Below are 22,400 nucleotides of genomic sequence, written 5' to 3'. Positions count from 1 at the left end.
GGCACACGGTATGACGAAAAGTTGATTTTTTTGATAACTTTCAATCTCCATATTGTTATGATGACAGTCATTTACATTTTAGGCTGATCTGATGAAAGCTGTACGACGAGTACATCAAAGAAAAAATATGGAATATGACCAAAATGGCCACTAAAGTTAAACTGGCAGGCTGCCTGTTGCGTTTTTCATAATGCACTGATGGATTTTTTTGTGCATCTAGTCATGATACACAACAGTATTTGTTTTTTTGGAGGATCGGTGAATGCTAAATGAGGGGCTTTTCCGTAGGTGGCGCTCTTGAGCCATTTTGCCACGCCCTTTTCAAAATACTCCAGAATACGTACATTTTCGCCGCCTTTGAATTTACTGGAAACTCCTACAACTTTTTGAGCACATTAAAGCCCTCAAAAAGCCAATTCATTTACGCAAGAGAAAAATAATAATAATAATAACTAGGGCTACGTTGTAGCACTAACGGGCCCGAGCACAGGCAATTTCAAGTCTGTTGCGGTCGGGGAAGAGAGAACGTTTGATGACCAAGCGCTCGTCTCAGCGTTGCATGCATTTGCGCACTGCTGCAAGATAAACGCTTCACTTCCTGTAGCCAGCAGGTGGCGCTATGATTTTAAGCCATGGTGTCTTTGTTGATGTCATCAGGTCGCGCTTCTTGTCTTACATGTATAGTTTGAACTCGATTGGACCAAATATGTCCAAGATACAGAAGCTTGTGTTTTGATGGCGTTTAGTCACATTTTGACGCCTCGCCACGGTCACACGGTGTGGCGAAAAATTGATCGTTCAATAACTTTAGATCTCGTTCTTGTTGTGATGACACTCGTCTAAATTTTCAGTTGATCTGATGAAAGCTCTCCAAGAAGTACTTGAAAATAAAAAACATGGAATATGGTCCAAATCGAAAATGGCGGGGTTCCTGTTGCGTTTTTCAAATTGCTCCGAGCGCGTTTTTTGTGCATCTGGTGATGATACACAACTGTCTTCAATTTCGTGAGGATCAGTGAATTCTAAATGAGGTGTTTCTCCATAAATGAGGGGAAGCTCCGTTGGTTGCGCTGTTGAGCCATTTTGCCACGCCCATTCTTTAAAACCATCTGAATATCTTCAAGGGAGGGGGGCTGATGATACACACATGTAGTTTGAGGGAGATGGACCCATGAACACGGAAGTTAAAGCGTTTTCGTGTGTCATGGCGAGCTGATGTGACGCCCCGCCACAGTCAGACAGTGTGACGAAAAGTTGTTTCTTTGATAACTTTAGATCTCCATCTTGTTGTGATGACACTCGTCTAAATTTTCAGTTGATGTGATGAAAGCTGTACGAGAAGTATATCAAAGTAAAAGATTATGGAATATGACCAAAATGGCCACGAAATCGAAAATGGCGTGCTTCCTGTTGCGTTTTTCATATTGCTCCGGCGCGTTTTTTGTGCATCTGGTGATGATACACAACTGTCTTCAATTTCGTGCGGATCAGTGAATGCTAAATGAGGTGTTTCTCCGTAAATGAGGGAAAGCACCGTTGGTGGCGCTGTTGAGCCATTTTGCCACACCCATTTCCAAATATCCCAGAATACGTAAATTTTCACGAGGCCCATAATCTGCCCTATAGATGTTGAATGCATTCTGTAGTGAGAACACATTCAAGCACATGTCCTACACCTCCATGAGAGGGGGGAGGGGTGAGAAGGGGGAGGGATGAGAGGGGTGAAAGGGGGTGGGGTAAGATGGGGGCGGGGTGAGAGGGGGGCGGGGCCTTCAAAACAGGTTGATCTGAGGAGGTCTGTTTTAGACAGAGTAAAAAGGTGCGGTTTTAAATTATCCTTGGGGTATTTTTACCAAAATATTTTACAGACATTTCATTAAGACCCCAAGGAACCATATCAACTGTGGTGAAATGGAAATAATATGTCCCCTTTAAAGCGAATATGTCCCCTTTAAGCGTTTTCGTGTGTCATGGTGAGCTGATTTGACGCCCCGCCACAGTCAGACGGTGTGTCGAAAAGTTGTTTCTTTGATAACTTTAGATCTCCATCTTGTTGTGATGCCACCCGTCTAAATTTTAAATTGATGTGATGAAAGCTCTCCGACAAATAAAGCAAAGCGCACGATGTACAAAAACAAGACATTTCCTGATGCCACCAGGGGGCGCTTTCCTTTTAAGTCATGATTTCTAGGTAGATGTCTTCCGGTCGCGACTCTTGTCTTATATGTGTAGTTTGGAGTCGATTGGACAAAATATGTCTAAGTTACAGAAGCTCGCTTATATTGGCGTTTAGTCGAACTTTGAGACCTCACCACGGTCACACGGTATGATGAAAAGTTTAAATATTGATAACTTTAGATCTTCATCTTGTTTTGTAGAGTCTCATCTAATTTTTAAGTTGATCTGATGAAAGCTCTCCGAGTAGTACATAAAAACATAACACGTCTTAAAAACAAGACATTTCCTGTTGCCACCAGGGGGCGCTGTGATTGTAAGTCACAATTTCTGCACCGATGTCTTCTGGTCGCGACTCTTGTCGTATGTGTCTAGTTTGGACTCAATTGGACAAAATATGTCTGAAATATGGAAGCTTGTGTTTTAATGGCGTTTCATCAAACTTTAACGCCACACCACGGTCAGACAGTTTTGCTAAAACATAATCCTTCAATAACTTTAGATCTCCAATTTGTTGTGATGACGATCGTCTAAATTTGAAGTTGATCTGATGAAAGCTGTACGACAAGTACATCAAAGAAAAAATATGGAATATGACCAAAATGGCCACTAAAGTCAAACTGCCGGGCTTCCTGTTGCGTTATTCATAATGCACTGATAGTCTATGTTTTTTTTGAGGATCGGTGAATGCTAAATGAGGGGCTTTTCCGTAGGCGGCGCTCTTGAGCCATTTTGCCACGCCCTTTTCAAAATACTCCAGAATACTGCAATACCTTCGAATTTGCTGCAAACTCCTACAACTTTTTGAGCACATTAAAGCCCTCAAAAAGCCAATGAGTTTAAACAGAGAAAAATAATAATAATAATAATAATCATTTCAATTTCAATAGGGCCTCCCACCGATTTCGGTGCTCGGGCCCTAATAATCATTTCAATTTAAATAGGGCCTCCCACCGATTTCGGTGCTCGGGCCCTAATAACAATCCTTTCAATTTCAATAGGGCCTCTCACCATTCGGTGCTCGGGCCCTAATAATAATCATTTCAATTTCAATAGGGCCTCCCACCGATTTCGGTGCTCGGGCCCTAATAATGCCTACAGTTTCAATAGGGTCTCTCACCATTCGGTGCTCGGGCCCTAATAACGCAGAACGTTTCTTGAACTATTCGCCACTACGTTCATAACTCACTCTCCTTGTGTCTGTGTTGCAGCTCGGACTGGGGCAGTTATAGGGGACTTTGGGCGTCTGTACGAGCAGCAGTATGGAGTGGCTCTCTTCAACAAAGTTCGTTTTGACATAGAAGGAGGAGGTGGCCCCCAACCCCAGCTGTTGCATCGCAAGGTAAAACCCCTGAAAGTTCTGCCTGGAAAAACCGGAAAGCAGATGAAATGTGAAGAAAGATGGAAGTAAAAACGCTCATGTTAAAGGTTCAGTGTGTAGAATTTAATGACATCTAATGGGGAAGTTGAATTTTGCAGCTGAATACCCCTCACCTCAGCCTGCCCTTGATAACATAATGGAAAACCTGTGTTAGCCTTCAGTTGTCATATAATCTCAAAAGGTGTTTAGTTTGTTCAATCTAAACACCATGGCGGCCTCCGTAGAGAGGACCCTCTCCAGATGTAAATATCAAGTTTTTAACCATAAAGGGTCCATTCTACGCTAAAGAAAACTATTCATACAATTTAGTAGATTACACAATAGTGAAAACATCACTAGGATTATTTGGTATTCACTTTCTGCCAATTGATCCCTTTCACCTAAATCTAACACACTGAAGCATTAGGATTTACCAAGACTTACTAAATCAGAATTATGAGATCGTTTAAATCTAAATTTAAACTTGAGTCAGAATTATTAAATTATAATTAAATTGTTATCTCATACCTTTTAACGGTTAGGGTTAGTTAGTTAGTTATGGAAACAAGCTATGATACAGATTAGGAATGTACAAACACAATTCATTGACAATAAACCAACTATTGCCCTGAAGTCAAATCCCAGCAGGGCAGACCTGTTATTGTTCTTAGACAATCCGGTTCTAAATAGGTTGTAAATGGACTCCAGACTTTATAAAACTGTAAAAGTTCCTCTCCAAAGATAAGAGTCCCAAGAGGCATGGACTCCAACCGCTGTTTATTTAGTCTTTGATCAGATTCAAATCATAACATTGGCCATTTTATCAAGAAAAATACTTATGCAGTTAATTTATTTTTTACAGTAAGGCATCAAATATGTATAGGTACCCAAAATCTGCATGTAGCCTATAGCACAGAACCAAGAAGAGCAAGGGCATTATTCTCACATGTCCTAATCAACATGGTTCATCCTCTTCCTGCTAGAGACGGCAAATTCTAGAAGAAATACATTTTATTGGGTTTCGTTTTAGATTTGGTTTTTTTGACAAAAGCTTTATGTACTTTTAAAGATAATTGACACAGGTAGAAACCGTCATTCCCACTGAGGTTGATTCTACACTCTCATAATGACCTGGTTCAAGTATACTGAGAAAAATGCAGTCGGCTCTGCTTAGGAAAATAAATCAGTGACTAATTGATTTGAGATGCATGAACATTTCTTTGCGGTGTTTAAGGTTTGAGCTGAATGTGTTGTGTTCCACAGATTCCTCTGGAGAACAAGTCCATCTTCTCTGGCTCACTCTTTCAGTACCTGGAGGAGAACAAGAAATGGAGGAACCACTTCTTCTTCATCCCGGATTCCTATAACATCAACTTCTATGACAACAAAGTGGTGAGTGGAAAATACAGTCTGTTTTATAGGATACAAGTTTGATTCACTGCTAGATGTGTTAACTCTGCCCCCGGTCTTATCTACCAGTCCCATGACAAAGGCCTCACTCCCAAAGGAACCATCAACTGTGCTGGCTACAAAGTGCTGACATCCATGGAGCAGTACCTCGACCTGATCAGCAACAGCCTGCCTGGTGAGGAGGAGGATGTTTGTATGTTTTGTCAGGTTGGAAATGATAGCAGCCAAAACATGACAGCTAAAACTCTGGACTGGAAGTAACATTAGCATGTTTTCATGATGAGGTTGATAAGGGTTTCTGCTGATTTCCTGTCTAGTCCGGAGTTATTTTTTTACACGTATAAAAGAAGAAGTTTGAGTTGAAATATCATCCGGGATGATGGAAGTATGATTAGAGCTATAAAGTTTGAGGAGCCAGCTTCATATTCTTTTCCTAAATGAAGTCGACTTTACTTGACTAGTGAGGAAAATTTAATATTTCATTATCTGGTTTGTATTTGGTTTAGGCCAGGGAAGGAAAACCTTTTTCTTTTCAAAGGTTATTAAATTTTTTATAAAATGCTTAGAGATCTATATAAAAGAACAGAATCACTTGGCACAACACTTAACCTCTCTACTTTGATTGCTGGAATGGTTTCTCTAAACTGAGTCTTTGTGAACAGTCAGTATTGGAAACAACTGTAGAGCTGTAGGTTGTGCAAACTTCAGTTCATGCCTTGGACAGAGGGAGGTTGTTGTACCTGCTGTAGCTTTGAGCTTGCTGTCTCTTTGCACCTCAATGATTTAGTTTTGTAGATTGTCAGGCACATCAGCTGGTTCCACAGTAACACAGTTTAACCGAGTTACTGTGGAACTCGGTTAAACTGTTAGTTTCCTCTGTTTACTCCTCATGTCCCAAAGGCTTTGCCAAATGCCTGAAGGAGTTAAGCAAACACACCAGCATATTGAGACATCATAGCAGGCACCTGGTTGTGCAGAGTAGGAAAATGCAGTGTCAGCCTTTTCCAGTTGCACTTGCCACAACATGCTCAGCTTGCAAAGACAGTAGTACCGCCTTCATATCAAACTAGGCAGTGAGCCCATGCACAAAAATACAGTGGAACTGTTCATCACAGGTCAGAGTTTCATTGTTTTTTTCACTATCATGAAATATATCAGTGATCTGCTCTGTGACAATTAAAGATAAACTTGGAACATTTGTTCTGGTTTCAAACAGCCGCAGAAACTAGACTCCTTCACAAATTCCCCCAAATGAAGTTTCAGCTTCTTAGCTTTTAGTTCATTTATTTGAAAAAAAATCTGTAACATGGTCAGGCAAAATGTAGAGGTTGGTGCACCTTAGAATCGATACCGAAATGGACGACTCTGCATTGATTCAGTGACAGATAATGATCGAATCGAGTTTCCAGCACCTACAAACGCTGCTGCTTCTGGATCAGAGCAGACAAACATTAGGGCCTGTTGTCTTGTACACTGTCGGAGCATCCTGTCTGACTGTCCTCACTTTACTCTTAAATAACAATAGAAATAATAAATGTTAAATCAATGTGGAGAGTATCAACATTACTGCATGACATAGAGAATCACTGTGCATGACTTGGCAGGTGAATCGTATTTGAGTCATTGACAGGTGATGCATTATCGAATCGTGATGGAAGTGAAGATTATCACCTGTCAAAATGTGATCTTATGAAAGCTGCTTGTTGGGAACCCAAACTCTGAAGATAATTAACTTTATCGAAAGGCTGTTGTTCTTGCAACTATTCCATCTCAGGAAAACCTTTGCTGCCTTTGTCACAAACCCCACTTTGCATATTTCACATTGTAGAGGATTGGTTTGTTTGGAAAGATTGTTACTTGAGTGTTATTTAAGATAATGATTTTTCATTCTTGCTTGATTGCATAAAATGCATTGGTCATCCTTTACCTGCTGACAACTACACAAACATACTCAAATACATTATGATATTCATTGTTGTATTATGCCTGTTTTCCCCCAGATGTGAAAGCCAAGGTGGGAAGTTCTCCATTCCTAAAGTGTGCCAGTCAGTTCCCGCTGATCCTCTGGCACCCTTATGCCCGTCACTACTACTTCTGTGTGGGGACAGAGAAAGAACAACAGAAGTGGCAAGCTGTCTTACAGGACTGTGTCCGTCATGCCAATGATGGTGAGGGTCTCTACTTACTCCTTACTCCAAACTTCTGACATGGGGATTGGCACTTGGACCATATTTTGGTATTCATGTCAATTGGCAGTTTATTGATGTAAGGCACGAGTTACAAAGCTCTAATGTTGTAAATGAAAGAGTAATAGGGCACCATGACATATTATAATGCTCTGAAGCATCATGGGAGAGTCTGTGGCTGCCCAGGGCTTCAAGTGCGAGGGAGTGGCTCAAAGTTTCCCCACAAGTTGTTTGAGACTGAAAAGCTGTGGCTCAAACATGTTGGGTAATTTGCTTTGTTCATTTACAGTTTTCTGCCCCTCTCCACTATGAAGCCTGTAAGCAGTGTTATGGATGTGCTTTAGTGTATTGACCAAGTTACTTGATTTTTGACTACAGTGAGTTCAGGTAATATTTGGCCAGTGACACAATTTTCATTATTTGGGCCCTGTGAATAGCATCAAGATTATTGGAAAGGCCTAGTGATACATTTACACATATATGCACTTATACATAAAGACCTTTTCTTCAGGGCTAGGGGACAATTCTTTAGCTCACTTTTCAACCCACATCTAGCAGCCTTCCTGTTGCACGGTAGTTCACAAAGGAAGGAAATCACTTTTTTCACCAACACTGGGACTGGGTATTATTTTGGTTAACGCACCAAAAATATTTTGACCACAATTAAATTTGCAAGGCCCCTGAAAATTAATTTCCCAGTTGTAAGCAAAACATAGCAGGTGCGACCTGTAATTGCATCGGAGGGCTTGTCATATTCTAATGGTTGGAAAAGGGGGATCAGGAGGACAACAATGATGAAGGCGTGTGAACAATTATTGGGTATCAATGTTATTCTCCATTTTGCTCCTATTTTTTCTGCATCTTCATCATTTCATGTCATGAGAGTTCTCATTTGACCTGCAATTTTAACTGTCTGCAACAGGCTAATGTTGACTAGCTTTCACTGTCTTTAAAATGGCATTGGTCTGAAAGTAGTAAAAATAAACACCTCCTGGCATTGATCCACGATGTGTTTTAGCTCAGATTAGCAAGAGGCAGGTCCAGGAGGAACCTGCCACTTCAACCTGAGCTTAACTACACCTCTGCTGCTTTGCCTTAACTGTAAATTAACTGACAGGTGCTACATTTATCCAGCGGACCTGCAGATACATTCTCAGACGTAGTTATAAACACAGACCGCACGAGTGGTATTCTGCTCTGTTTTCCATAATTCAACATCTGGTTACTTGTGTGCAATAGAGTTAATCTAAGACTGTCATATGATAGTCATTTGTAATTTGCTACTGCAGCTGTAATGTTCTGTGTTCATCTTCCTATGATGAAGTCAGAATGTGGTAAAACATAGTTAGCGTACATCATTCATTAATTAAACCTCGTTTTCTTTTTGTTCATTGAAAGCATGTTTCCTGGGACACACAGCCCGCTGGCCCCTGCTTTGTCTTCCTCTGCTCACTGAAACTAAAGCTCGGGATTTCAGTGCTGTTACACTCGATGTTTAAAGCAGCTTAGTGCTTTGGACACTTGAAACAAGACTGTCATTTTCATAATGAATCATTGTTTACACAAAATGTGGTGCAGCTATGGTTGTGAGTCAGAGTTACGCAATGATGTCTCCAACTTCCCTTCTCATTGAGGTGACTGAAATGATGAATATGTACTGTAGTTCCTGAGGCAGTTTTTACAGTGCTGCTCACCAACAGCACATTGTTTAAACTAAGTCTGCTCCTTATCAGTGTGTCATTTCTTTAAATACCTTGAAGCTCTGGCTTTATTTCACTGTGTTTCTCAGGTTTTTTCCACATAATCATTATGGGACCTTTTTGAGCACTGAAGGGACAAAAAGCCTCAGACTTTAGACTTACTTAGTTTTCGTTAGCTGTAATTTTCAGTCATAAAACTTGAACATGAAAACCAGGAAAACGTATAAGGTTGTGCAGCTAAGTAACCCCACGAGTAGATTTCCTTTTGCTCCTTAATGTCTGAGCAGAGCATTGATTGGATGCCTGTACGAGTTGTGAGGGCAGGGGCTGTGAAGAACCTGAAAGAGGAAACGGCACCAATAGTTAACATGCCTGAGCTGTGACACAGACCAGCTGTATGACGTGGAATTGGCTGAATGCTTCCATATGTTCTCTGTGTACCACACAAAGCTTTGCGACCTGTGCTGGCTTTTTAACAACTCTTTTAAACAAGGTGTGGGTGCACCCATCTCAACCCAGGTCAAAAAGTCATTCTTCTCCACACAGGAGGTTCTGTCAGTTGTGTAAAACACGGCAGGGTTAACCCACATGGAGACCCTGGGGCCTGTGCTCTCTGTGTATTATGTACTCTTCAAAAACACTATTTTTTTAGTAATGTGTTTTGAGGTGAATTGAAAATGACCCTAACATACGCTTACCTTTGTTTAAATAAGTGCTATACAAATAAAGTTATTTCAGCTATGAAGACTGGCTATTGACAAGAATCCCCTCAACACACAGTCTTAAGATGAGGATATAATGTGGGATCCTTTAAAAGGGTTTGGTCTTTATAGTTGAGGAATTTTATTGTTTTTTATATTCTCAAACAAACCAAACGATACATGTCAAGTGTTCAGAGGCCTTGGGAGTTCAGTGCCCTGTGGCAACTTTCCTGCTTGGTCTATTTGATTAAGTGTGATGCGTTGGTCACTTTAACCTAGTGGGGAAGGAGAGGGAGCTCAGTGATGTAATATAGTTTCCCCTGACAGAAATGTTTCCTGCTGGAGTTGAAGTAATGTGGTTGTGTTAACTGGTTCAGTTTGGTCCAAAACAAGTTCAGAACTCTTGCCCAGACGTTGAGATTCCAGTCTTGTGTTGTTGTGTTGTGTATTCAGAAACATAAATTCTCACCACCAGCGACAGTCAACTGTCAGCAGCAGACGTCTATGCTGTGGGATGTGAGGGGCACAGGCCTGTAAAGTCTGTGTCTCATGTGAAGGTGACTGTAGCTATTAAAGAGCAAAGAATGGATAATAAGCCTCCTTCTTTGGAAAGCTAGCAAGAGCAGCCTACACTTACAGATAGAGTCCACCCCCTCATATTGGCCCATCAAAAGTTACGCCCCAAAAACACATGGACACCTGCCTGAGTACTGCTCACTTACTGCTGGTGTCTATCTACACAGTGTTATCGACTGTGCTTCAGCAGTGTACGCTTCCCTGCCTGAAGACTCTGGTCATGTGCAGTGAGAGCCCAGGCAGGATGTGCATTGTTAGTAGGATTAGTTACTGACAGGAATGCTGGCCAATCTTTTATTTTGGACCAAATTAAATCATTGGTCTTTTTGACCACTTCGGGGACATGAAGAGCATTCCAACAAATAAGATAAAAAGCGAAAAACCTATCAACCCCACCCCTCTAGTCTGGAGGTAGCACTCTTCCAGTTTAGGGGTTGACACGCAACTGATCACAACTTAATCACAACAAGCCCCCATTTCACCCTGTTGATAGGAGAACTTTGAATGATATTACTTTAGAAAAGTTGTAGCATGTTATTTCATAAGAAGATAGATTCCAATCAATCAATCAATCAAATTTTATTTGTATATCCCATATTCACAAATTACAATTCATCTCATAGGGCTTTAACAGGGTGTGACATCCTCTGTCCTTAACCCTCAGCAAGTATTGGTGAATACTCTGAAGTTGCCATCACCATCAGGAACCTATTTCCCTCCAGGCAAAGAGCCCAAGGAGGGAGAACGCAAGATCTATCTGGCTATTGAGAGTGCTAATGACCTGGCTGTGCAGAAAGCCAAGACAGAGATTACTCGGTTAATCAAGGAAGAACTCATCAGATTACAAAATTCCTACCAGCCGACGAGCAAAAGCCGATACAAAGTGCTGTAGAGGAGAAACCAAGGCTTGTTGGAAGAGTGTTAATTTCTCTACTGTTTTAAGATGCATCATCTGATCACTAATTTCACAATCTCCATGAGTCTCAAATCGTAGTCCCCTCCTAGTGTAATGGTGAATAGAACTCACAGGGCACTATTGGCTCCACAGGGTTGGATTGTTATTTGAAACACATTCAGTGGTTTGTTTAGGTGTGCATCGCTGTTGGCAAACACACTCTTCTTTCAACCCTTCTCAGTAGATAAAGGCACGTGGAACAGACGGGCTGTTCATTACCTCATTTCTGAAGATTTGGCTATCCTCCATGTAATCTAAATAAAGTGTTCTTTGGAAAACAGTTGCATGTTAGAGTGTATCTGCACAGGGCAGGGCTTTGCCTCTAGTGTGAGAGATGGATTAGCTCTCCCTCATGAGTCACAAACACAGGATCCCATGAAGCATGATTGTTGTTTACCGACCTTATGAACTAATAAATTGCTTTGGATTCTCATCAATCAAATGTTCATCCTTGCAAACTCAAACTTTTCAAGTGCCTGAGATGGAAAGCAATGTTCCACCGAGCCAAAGTGCTGTCCGTCTGATGTTTTTAGATGGTTGTTCTTCAATAGTGTAGTATCTCTGCCCTGGAACAACTGACCCCAGCAAAGGAAATATGAAAGACTGCTTGTTGTTTGGCAAATGTCAGAAATTTGAACTCCAAACATTCTGTCCAGCACCTGGCAAATATCATATATACAGTGAAATATAGTGGAAACAGCAACATGCTATGAGGGGTCTTCTCAGCAACAGGGACAGGGATGTCACGGAGTGTCCCAAAATGTTAAATTTTTTAAATGAAGGTTTCTCATGAGTTTTTCTTGGCACTTGTAATGAAAGGGTTAAGATCACAGAAGAGCCTGGAAATCATTTTGGGTTTGTTTGAAATCCTATGAAAATAATAACCTCCTCATTGAAAGGGTCTTGGAACTTCCCGTCACAGTTCATACTAGGCACTCTGGTCTTGTCACTGCCCTTCCCCCTACATACGCACACACATCCTGGCTTTGTCATAGTAGGGAGTTTTCACCCCACTGTCCAATAAGGCTGTACAGCATTTCAAAATCAGCATGAGTATGCTTTACTGCTTCTAAGTAGATTGTAATTTACATTGGAAGGCAGCCAACATGAGGATTGTAGAAACATTTATCAAAAGCTACGTCTTTCTCATGCACTATTTGACTCCAGTGTTTACTACTGATAGTGAAGCTGAAACAGCACACACCAACACACTAGACAGGTTTTGATTTAAGCTACATCAATAAACCATATTACATTAGATAAAAGATTTAACCATTTGTTTCCTTTCGTCTCATCGTACAACATAAAGGCCATTACCACATGTTTCCTTTCATTTAAAATAAAGAGGAATGGCTCTATACATATACAGTACTTAATAAAGTGTGTTGCTGCAGATCGAGTAAAGATACAATAGAACAGAGCATGGCTGGTGGCGAACATGATCATTGACCTTAGCTAAGGCAAGCGAGGCCTGCAGTTGTTTCGATCTGGTCTGGGTTTTCAAAGTGCTCTTGGAAGAACTTTGGTATACCGCCAATCCTGGGAAAGTTCACCACGGTTCCAAGTTTTCTCCATTTGTATATAATGGCTCTCGATGTTAGGGTTAGGGTTGGCATCATGTGTCGTCGTAGTCTAGTTCACATTGTCAGACAGGTTCTATTGAAATGTAGTTAATTGGTTGACTTTGAAATTGAGTGGGCAATTAGTTTTTCCCATTGGGCCAGGTAGGTTTGGATAGCTTTTTGGATTAATCATTTAATGATCTGAAAGAAGATGTGAGAAAATATACAAAAGTAAAAGATATCAGCATACACCTTTTTAGAGCACTGTAGATCTATAAGCGCAGAAACAAACTGCTTGCGAAATGCACTGGAAAGCTCTGTTCCCATAAAGGTCATTAGCATACACGCTATCGGAAGTATTGGCACAGACTTTTTGTCTGTCATGCAACAGAAAAAGACACAATGATGACTCCCAGGCACAGACACCAGCAAACAATCAGACTCATTGTAATGAATACATATGCTGCTGTCTCGCTGTTTTCAGGTCAAAGGATGTTTTCTTCTGTGATGGTCCTGCACAGCCGCTATGCTGCTGTGGTAGGCCATCACAGTTTTTGAATATTTTAGAGAAGCATTTTAATTGGTTTCAAAATGTCACATCATTTTGATGACCATGAGCTGGAGTTTAGAGAGAAACTGCTATTTTCAGGATCACAATGTATCTCCCTATGTATCTAGCTGTATTCATTGGGAATTCATGTTAATAGTGCAAAGCGTAAATGCCTTCGGATCTTCATGACCATGTAATTGATTACGTTGACATGCCATTACTTAAGTGGGAAACCACAGATATATTTTATAACATTACCTCCTTTCTATTCGACTGTCACCACATGGCAGTGTGAAGGTAAACCCCCAGGACCCTCAAACTGAAGCAGCTACATGGAATTTAACCATTTTTCATGTTATTCTTAGCCCCTCTGATTTTCCCATTATCATATGTCAATAATATTCTCTTTCTAAAACCTCACTGGCACTGTTTTTATTTTGTTGAGTTTTTTCTTGTACTTGAATGCTATTGCTACAATTGTTTTCATCCCAGGTTTGTCAGAGGAGAAAAAAGTCCAAACACCAGCCTTTACTGATGCAGTACGACACTACCGCCAAGCTCAAGGGCACTATGGCACCTGGGAAATGATGTGTGGTGTACCATCACAGGTAAGCATGTTGCCGCTTAGGGTCTGCCTTTACATGAAAACAGTATTCCACTGATGAGCTTTACCAGGCTTGATTCCAGTGCTTGAAGCATAAATCTGACTCCCAGCATGCTTCATTATAAGCGTGGGTCACATTAATCAGGTCACATCAGCATATATAGACACATTCTCCACATTCTTGTCTGAACTTGAGTTCTCGTTCTGTGATTGTTAACGTTCTGTCTTGTATGTACACATTATAAGACTGCTACAGTGTTTCAGGCTTTGAAGAGCAACTTTACTGTACATGCTGTCCTGCAGCTTAGGTCTGGTCAGATTTCTTTACCTCCATCACTGGACAGTATTTTGTGAACAATTGATTTTTGAACATAAATGGTGTTCTCCAGTTATTTACAAGCTTATTTTCTATGGCTCTTACCTTATTGGAGAGGCAGTCTGAAAAGCTGCAGGGACAGCATTTATATGTGTGGATATTCTATACAGTATTATAGTTGGCAATTCATTAATTCATCTATTTCTTTTCCGTGTCTGTAATTTTGAAGTATCCCTGAGATGTTGTAACGTTAATAACACAATGAAAAATCTTTAATTTGTGTCTTACACATTCACCTTACAATTTTTTTTTAATTAACTTCTGAACTGCCAATAATAACAATTTCGTTTGAAATATTGCAGTATTAACAGGAATATGATTGTATAAGTTAGTTCTATAATACATTTTTGCGGGCGTTTGTACATCGATTGTACATACAATGTATGTAACCGTTCTTCCTGATAAATTAGATCAAAAATACAAGTTATATTTAGTAGATGAACACAGATTGGAGATGTTGTCTTGGAGAGAAAGGAAATCTCTCAATTCTAAGACCAGTCAGTCAGTCACACAGAACAGTCAGTCATACGGACCAAACTATAGTGAACCGGTGCCCTGGTGCTCCAACTGCTCGTTGGATAAATACAGTCTAGCTTTACCAGTATGTTTAGTTGAACATGTGCACGTGGTGAGTGGGACGATTGTGATCCTATGAGATGTTTGTGTTGGGTTTTCCTTAAAGATCCTGTCTAACCTGGTGATGGAGAATCTCCTTCCTGAGCTGAGGGAGCTCATCTCCCCCCGCCTGAAGGGCAAACTGCACGAGAGGCAGAGGAACTGGATGCTGGTGAAGAACTGCTTCACACACATTACACTGCACAGCTTTTTGGAAAATTCCTTTGAAACGTATGCGTACATTTTTATTCAGATCACAGATTATGAACTGTGAATAATAAAAGAGAGATAAATAGTGTCATACTCGTGCACACGTCTTATAAAAAGAACAGTTTGAAAGTGGTATTGATGCGAATAAAAACTTAATCAATTACTTTATCTCTTAGTAGAGGGACTTCACTGATTGGCTCATGTCTGTGTTTAAGAAATTCTTCTTTAATTATTGATTGTATAATTTGCTGACCTCTTATGCACAGCTCGAAAGAAAAAATATTGGACTGTAGACATATACATTTTATCATCTTGAATTAAGCAGCTGAATAGACCCAGACTGTCTGCCTGTGTTTGTGTGTGTGTGTAGATCAGTGATGCAGTGTACAGCCTGGTGCAGGGCCAGTGTCAAACCCAGTATGATGCAGTGGTGCAGAAGTGTGAGGCAGCCCGTTCCTCTCTGGAGGCTTCCATACGAAAAGACATGGACCAGATCATCACATCCAAGGAGCACGTCACCAACAAGATCAAGGGTTAGTGAGAGACCCTGCATTTTAACCAACAGACCAACTTTCTGTTTTAACGATCTGAGGTACTAAATAAATAGCCTGGATGCCAGACGAACTTAGCCCCGCCCACAACATTTGAGGTCGGGAAGTTCGGTCTGGAGTCGCTCCGTTGGGGAAAAATTATGCCCGACCGGACCAATCAGATTGTCAGGGCGGGCTTTATATGATGATGGACAGATGATCAACGGTAACGTAATCAACCACGTCATCAAAGTGCCCTTGGGTTGAATTCGTTTTCAACAAACATGCCTGCCACTGGAGAGCTGAGATGTGCAGATGCTGCCATGGAGTCTGTTTTAGAAGACATCGACAGCGCATTCATTTTGAAAGAGGAACAGAGAACATGGAGGCAACGCCAAAGCACCGCGCTAATCCCTATCGCGCCGGCGCTTGGCTGTTCACACCGGACACTGAAGCGACGCTGAACCGCCGGGCAGCGCTAATAACATCACCCGTTGATCTAGTAGATTAAAAAAGCATATACTTACTTGTTGCTCCAACATTAGGCAACAGCATCCCAACATTTGTCTTTCTTGGTGATGTCTTTATACAACATGTTCCGAGGATCATACAACTCACTGTACTTCTCCACTTCAATTATTAATTTAATGTCATCCATGTTGAAGAACTTCGCTGTTTGCTCCGTTAAATGTCGGGTGTCGGGGTTAAATTACGTATTCTCCACTCAAGCCTATGTGGAGAATACGTAGCCCCCTCTCTCTCTCTCTTTTTATCTGTATCACTGCTTCTGTGGCTGTAGTGGATGGGCAGAGGGGGACATTTAATAATGTCGTCACATACTATGTTGCTCTGATTGGTTGTAGGTCTATCCAATTGAGCGAAGAGGAATTTTATTTCCTGGTCAGTTGAAGCACGCTCCATAATCACAGCCCAATGGAGCGGTCTCAGACTCACATTCTGACTAGAATTGTGAGTCTGACAACGTCAGGCTACTAAATAAATTAAAATGTGGTGTCTGAAGTGAGTCCCCAGAGGGGTCATAAAATGACTGACCTCTTGTAATTCATCAAGTACTGTTTTATTAAAAGAAAGCACACAAATTAAACTGAAAATATAAATCAGGAGACAGATGCAGGGAGATGTATAAGGCAGACATACAGTATGTCTGCCTAAAAAGAAAAGGTCAAATTGGTTCCATTTTGATAAGGTATCAATGATAATATATGTACTGATTCAAGTGTATTATTGAAAATAAATTTACAATTTCTTCTTTAGATATATCATAATATTTTTTATAAGTAATTGATTGCAGTGTCACACCTCAGACTCATGGCCTGTATTTTGAGTAGCACTTAATGAAGGACTGTGACAACTGTTATATTCCTGCAACTTTGAAATTATCAATTTTTTTCTGACAGCATTACAGCATCAGATGGTATAACTTATTGTTTTTTATTCAACGTTAAGTTCTTCCATGACTGGAATTTTCATAGTAGCTCCACACTGAAGGAGATGTTTGGTGGAAACCATAACCTGATCAGTAAACCTCCCTCTACCCTTTCCCATGTTCCTCCCCCCTCCACACAGCTGTGGTTCTCCCCAAATCTGAGAAGCTGTTGAAGGTGAGCATCCAGCCCTACATCAGCTCCATCCTGGATGCCCTGATGGAGCCGACCAGCCGAGGCTTCTCAGAGGTCCGCGACGTCTTCTTCAGAGAACTGGTGGACATGAGCAAGAACACCCTCAATGAGGGCACCAAAGAGACCATGGCACAGGTGAGGAAGAGGAGGTTGAGCATAAACTCTTAGTGTGGGTTGAGAGTCTTTGCTCGAACCACAAGTGATGTGAACGTGATCCAAAATACGATATACATTAACTAGTATCAGCATCAACTGTCCAGGTAGAAATTGAAGTCTGTGTAACAATGACATGAAGCCATTTCAATATTCTAGTATGGTTTGAAAAACAGACTGTTTCTGTTGGAAACCTTGTCCTCAGCACATGGAGAAGATATCCATGCTGGCCTTCCATCCAGTGAAGATGAACAGCTGCTATGAAAAGGTGGAGCACCTGAGCCTGGATGGTCTGCAGCAGAGGTTTGACGTGTCCAGCCCCTCAGTGTTCGTCCAGAGAGCCCAGATCCTCATGAGAGAGGTGAGACCAGCCACAACTGCCCGCCTCACATTGCTTTTCAATTGAGTGTAGTCCTGCTTACGTACAGGTTCGATATTGGGCACTGGGTTGAACTACATTTCCCAGTGTTAATTTATTGTCATTTTACTTTCGTTGTGTCTTCGTGGGTTAGGGAAAGTTTGTTGTTGTTATTTTTATCAATTTTGATTAACATATATCTCAGATCTGACCAGTCAGACAGTGTAGGCTTTAAAGAAGTCATCAGGAATTTGTCTAATGATTTCTTGGAAATATCCCAGTGTAGTAAGACATTTTAAGCTTCAGATATCTACACATGCTACAACAAGTGAGTTCAATACTTGGTATGGGATCCTGGAGTCTAAAAATCACCATATTGTAACCTAGTGGATCTGTCCTGCTCCACATTAGATATTGGTGAACTCAATGAAGACGACTTTGCTCAACAAGTCAATGAGTTCAAGGGCTGACAGGACAAACTCAATTCCTCCATTGTGCTAGAGTCAGTGCAGAAATAGCATGAGACACTTCACAATCATTGACCAATAAGACCAATACTATGTGTACAACTCTACACTAGAGCGAGTAAAGCTAGGTGAACCAACCATTCAGAACACTGTCTGCACCGGTTATCCTTTGAGGGTCGTGGGTGGGGCTGGAGCCAATCTCAGCTCAGACTGGGCGAGAGGCGACGATCAGTTTAGATTCTCAGACATGTGGAGAACATGCCAACTCCCCAGAGTAAGACCTCGGCTAAACCGGGATACAGACCAAGGAGCATCTTACTATAAGGCAACAGTGCTGAACATTGTACCAATATGCCACCCACCCTTAAAAGTTTTTTTTTTATTTAAGTCTGAGTAAGGGATATTGTTTATTTCATCTAAACCAGCATGTTGATATGGTGTTAAACAACACAGTTGTGTAGAAAAAAATCTTTATTCAAGTTACAACATTCATAGTAATATTTTATTACCTGGCTTAGTTCTTTTAGGGGTAAATACTGAAAAATGCATGACATAAAATGTCAAGTGTTAAAAAGCCCATGGCTATGGAGGACCATACATGACATAAGTAAAAATAAATAAATAAATAAATGTATAAACTAGGGCTACGTTGTAGCACTTGCGGGCCCGAGCACCCGCACGTTGAAGCCTGTTGCGGTCGGTGGAGAGAGCGATCGATGACCAAGCGCACATCATCGATCGAGCATGCACTTCTCCACGTTGCATGCGTTTTGCGCTCTGCGGCAGTAGGTTTGCCAGTAGGTGGCGGCATCACTATTATTACGCACAGACATATATATCTGTTCATGTAGGCGCTCTGATGTAGCGTGAGCAATTTTGTGTCAATTGGACAATGTTAACACAACTTAATTTTCACACTGATCAGTAGGTGGCGCTATGACCCTGAACTAATATTTATATGTGGAGCTGTTCAGATCAGTATTGTGATCATAGGTCAGTAGTTTGGAGCCGGTTGGATAATGCAGAGTGGATTAACAAAGTACTTCCTGTTTCCTGGCGAATCAGTAGGTGGCGCTATGACACTGAGGAAATATTGACACATAGATCTGTTCAGGCTTGGACTCTGACCATGTGACAGAAGTTTTGTAGTGATAGGACAATGCACAGTGGAGTTATGATAACATCGTGTCCTTTGGCGAAGGAAAATACTTCGCCGCACATCAATGTTTACACGGTTTGAGGAAACGTCACAATTCTGACCATGATCTAATGACTTGACTGATCTGATTTGAGCTGTATATTGTAAATCAGCCAGGAGCAGTTCATCAAAGTATAAAACATGTCACTTCCTGTAGCCACCAGGGGGCGCTGTAATTTCAAGTCATAATTTCTGTGTAGATGTCATCAGGATGGCACCCTTGTCTTACATGTCTAGTTTGGACTCGATTGGACAATGTATGTCCGAGATACAGAACCTCGTGTTTTGATGGCGTTTAATCAAAGTCAAGACGCCACGCCACGGTCACACGGTGTGACAAAAGGTCAATCTCTTAATCACTTTTTATCTCCATCTTGTTGTGATGGCACTGATCTTAATTTGAAGTTATTCTGATGAAAGCCCTGGGACAAGTGCATCAAGTAAAAATGTGGAATATGGAAAAAAAATGGCCACTTAATCCAAAATGGCGGCCTCCCTGTTTGGTCAAGCATACCTATCCAAGATATTTTTTTGTTTGTTATGAAACGACACATGTCCCGATAGATTTGTATAAATGTCGGCCATCGTAGTGCCGGGGTTGCCCTATAGGGGGCGCTGGTCAGTTTTTTTGCCACGCCCATTTCTTAAAACCATATGAATATCTTCAGGGGGGGGCTGTTGTTACACACATGTAGTTTGAGAGAGATAGAATCATGAACACTGAAGTTACAGCAATTTCGTGTTTCACGGCGAGTTGATGAACTTTAATGCCACGCCATTCATATGGCGTTTGACGAAAAGTCACGGTAATCTTATGTCTTCATTGTCAAAGTCTTGGGACCCATTTGATACCGTTTGACATGGTTGAGGTCAGTGGATGAGGAGAAATTCATCCAAGTGTAAGACAAGCAAAAAACAAGACATTTCCTGTTGCCACCAGGGGGCGCTGCGGTTTTAAGTCATCATTTATGCATAGATGTCATCAGGCGGGGACTGTTGTCTTACATGTCTAGTTTGGACTTGATTGGAACATGTATGTCCGAGATACAGATGCCCGTGTTTTGATGGCGAGTAACCAATTTTTAACGCCATGCCACGGTCACACGGTGTGATAAAAAAAAAATCCCTCAATCATTTTTTATCTCCATCTTGTTGTGATGACACTCATCTGAATTTGAAGTTGATCTGATGAAAGCCCTGGGACAAGTATGTAAAAGTAAAAATGTGGGATATTGCCAAAATGGCCACTAAAAGCAAAATGGCGGACTTCCTGTCGCGTTTTTCATAATGCTCCATGAGACTTTTTTTCATGACTGGTCACGATACACCTATATCCAGATTTTGATGAAAATCCGTTATGTGGAAACCTAGGGGCTGGTTCCAGGGGGCGCTGTAGAGCCATTTTGCCACGCCCAATTCCAATTACTCCAGAATACTAAAATATCCGCAGACCTTGAATTTCCTGCAAAGTTTCATAACTTTTTGAGCATGTCTAGACCCTGAAAAAGCCCCCCAAAGGGAAATAATAATAATAATAATAATAATAATAATAATAACTAGGGCTACGTTGTAGCACTTGCGGGCCCGAGCACCCGCACGTTGAAGCCTGTTGCGGTCGGTGGAGAGAGCGATCGATGACCAAGCGCACATCATCGATCGAGCATGCACTTCTCCACGTTGCATGCGTTTTGCGCTCTGCGGCAGTAGGTTTGCCAGTAGGTGGCGCCATCACTATTATTACGCACAGACATATAGATCTGTTCAAGTAGGCGCTCTGATGTAGCGTGAGAAATTTTGTGTCAATTGGACAATGTTTCCGCAACTTAATTTTCACACTGATCAATAGGTGGCGCTATGATCCTGAACTAATATTCATATATGGAGCTGTTCTATTCAGGATTGTGATCATAGGTCAGTAGTTTGGAGCCGGTTGGATAATGCAGAGTGGATTAACAAAGTACTTCCTGTTTCCTGGCGAATCAGTAGGTGGCGCTATGTCACTGAGGAAATATTGACACATAGAGCTGTTCAGGCTTGGACTCTGACCATGTGACAGAAGTTTTGTAGTGATAGGACAATGCACAGTGGAGTTATGATAACATCGTGTCCTTTGGCGAAGGAAAATCCTTCGCCGCACATCAATGTTTACACGGTTTGAGGAAACGTCACAATTCTGACCATGATCTAATGACTTGACTGATCTGATTTGAGCTGTATATTGTAAATCAGCCAGGAGCAGTTCATCAAAGTATAAAACATGTCACTTCCTGTAGCCACCAGGGGGCGCTGTAATTTCAAGTCATAATTTCTGTGTAGATGTCATCAGGATGGCACCCTTGTCTTACATGTCTAGTTTGGACTCGATTGGACAATGTATGTCCGAGATACAGAACCTCGTGTTTTGATGGCGTTTAATCAAACTCAAGACGCCACGCCACGGACACACGGTGTGACGAAAGGTCAATCTCTTAATCACTTTTTATCTCCATCTTGTTGTGATGGCACTGATCTTAATTTGAAGTTAATCTGATGAAAGCCCTGGGACAAGTGCATCAAGTAAAAATGTGGAATATGGAAAAAAAATGGCCACTTAATCCAAAATGGCGGCCTCCCTGTTTGGTCAAGCATACCTATCCAAGATATTTTTTTGTTTGTTATGAAACGACACATGTCCCGATAGATTTGTATAAATGTCGGCCATCGTAGTGCCGGGGTTGCCCTATAGGGGGCGCTGGTCAGTTTTTTTGCCACGCCCATTTCTTAAAACCATATGAATATCTTCAGGGGGGGGCTGTTTTTACACACATGTAGTTTGAGAGAGATAGAATCATGAACACTGAAGTTACAGCAATTTCGTGTTTCACGGCGAGTTGATGAACTTTAATGCCACGCCATTCATATGGCGTTTGACGAAAAGTCACGGTAATCTTATGTCTTCATTGTCAATGTCTTGGGACCCATTTGATACAGTTTGACATGGTTGAGGTCAGTGGATGAGGAGAAATTCATCCAAGTGTAAGACAAGCAAAAAACAAGACATTTCCTGTTGCCACCAGGGGGCGCTGCGGTTTTAA

General features: G+C 41.3%; 1 protein-coding gene across 1 annotated transcript in view; it reads left to right on the top strand.

The window, feature by feature from the left end:
- The window catches only part of LOC133950747 (protein Niban 2-like), a 54,195-nt gene that overhangs the window by 12,627 nt on the left and 19,168 nt on the right, over positions 1-22,400 (top strand). Inside the window, exons 2-10 of the mRNA XM_062384857.1 lie at positions 3,387-3,517; positions 4,799-4,927; positions 5,015-5,120; positions 6,946-7,113; positions 13,668-13,783; positions 14,838-14,942; positions 15,351-15,513; positions 17,098-17,285; positions 17,509-17,664. Of these exons, the coding sequence (XP_062240841.1) occupies positions 3,387-3,517; positions 4,799-4,927; positions 5,015-5,120; positions 6,946-7,113; positions 13,668-13,783; positions 14,838-14,942; positions 15,351-15,513; positions 17,098-17,285; positions 17,509-17,664 (1,262 nt within the window). The remainder of the gene's footprint in view (positions 1-3,386; positions 3,518-4,798; positions 4,928-5,014; positions 5,121-6,945; positions 7,114-13,667; positions 13,784-14,837; positions 14,943-15,350; positions 15,514-17,097; positions 17,286-17,508; positions 17,665-22,400) is intronic.

This window comes from Platichthys flesus, chromosome 3 (assembly GCF_949316205.1).
Source record: "Platichthys flesus chromosome 3, fPlaFle2.1, whole genome shotgun sequence".
Classification (NCBI taxonomy): Eukaryota; Metazoa; Chordata; class Actinopteri; order Pleuronectiformes; family Pleuronectidae; genus Platichthys; species Platichthys flesus.
The sequence above is the reverse complement of the archived record's forward strand: the minus strand, read 5'-3'. Positions and strand labels throughout refer to the sequence as shown.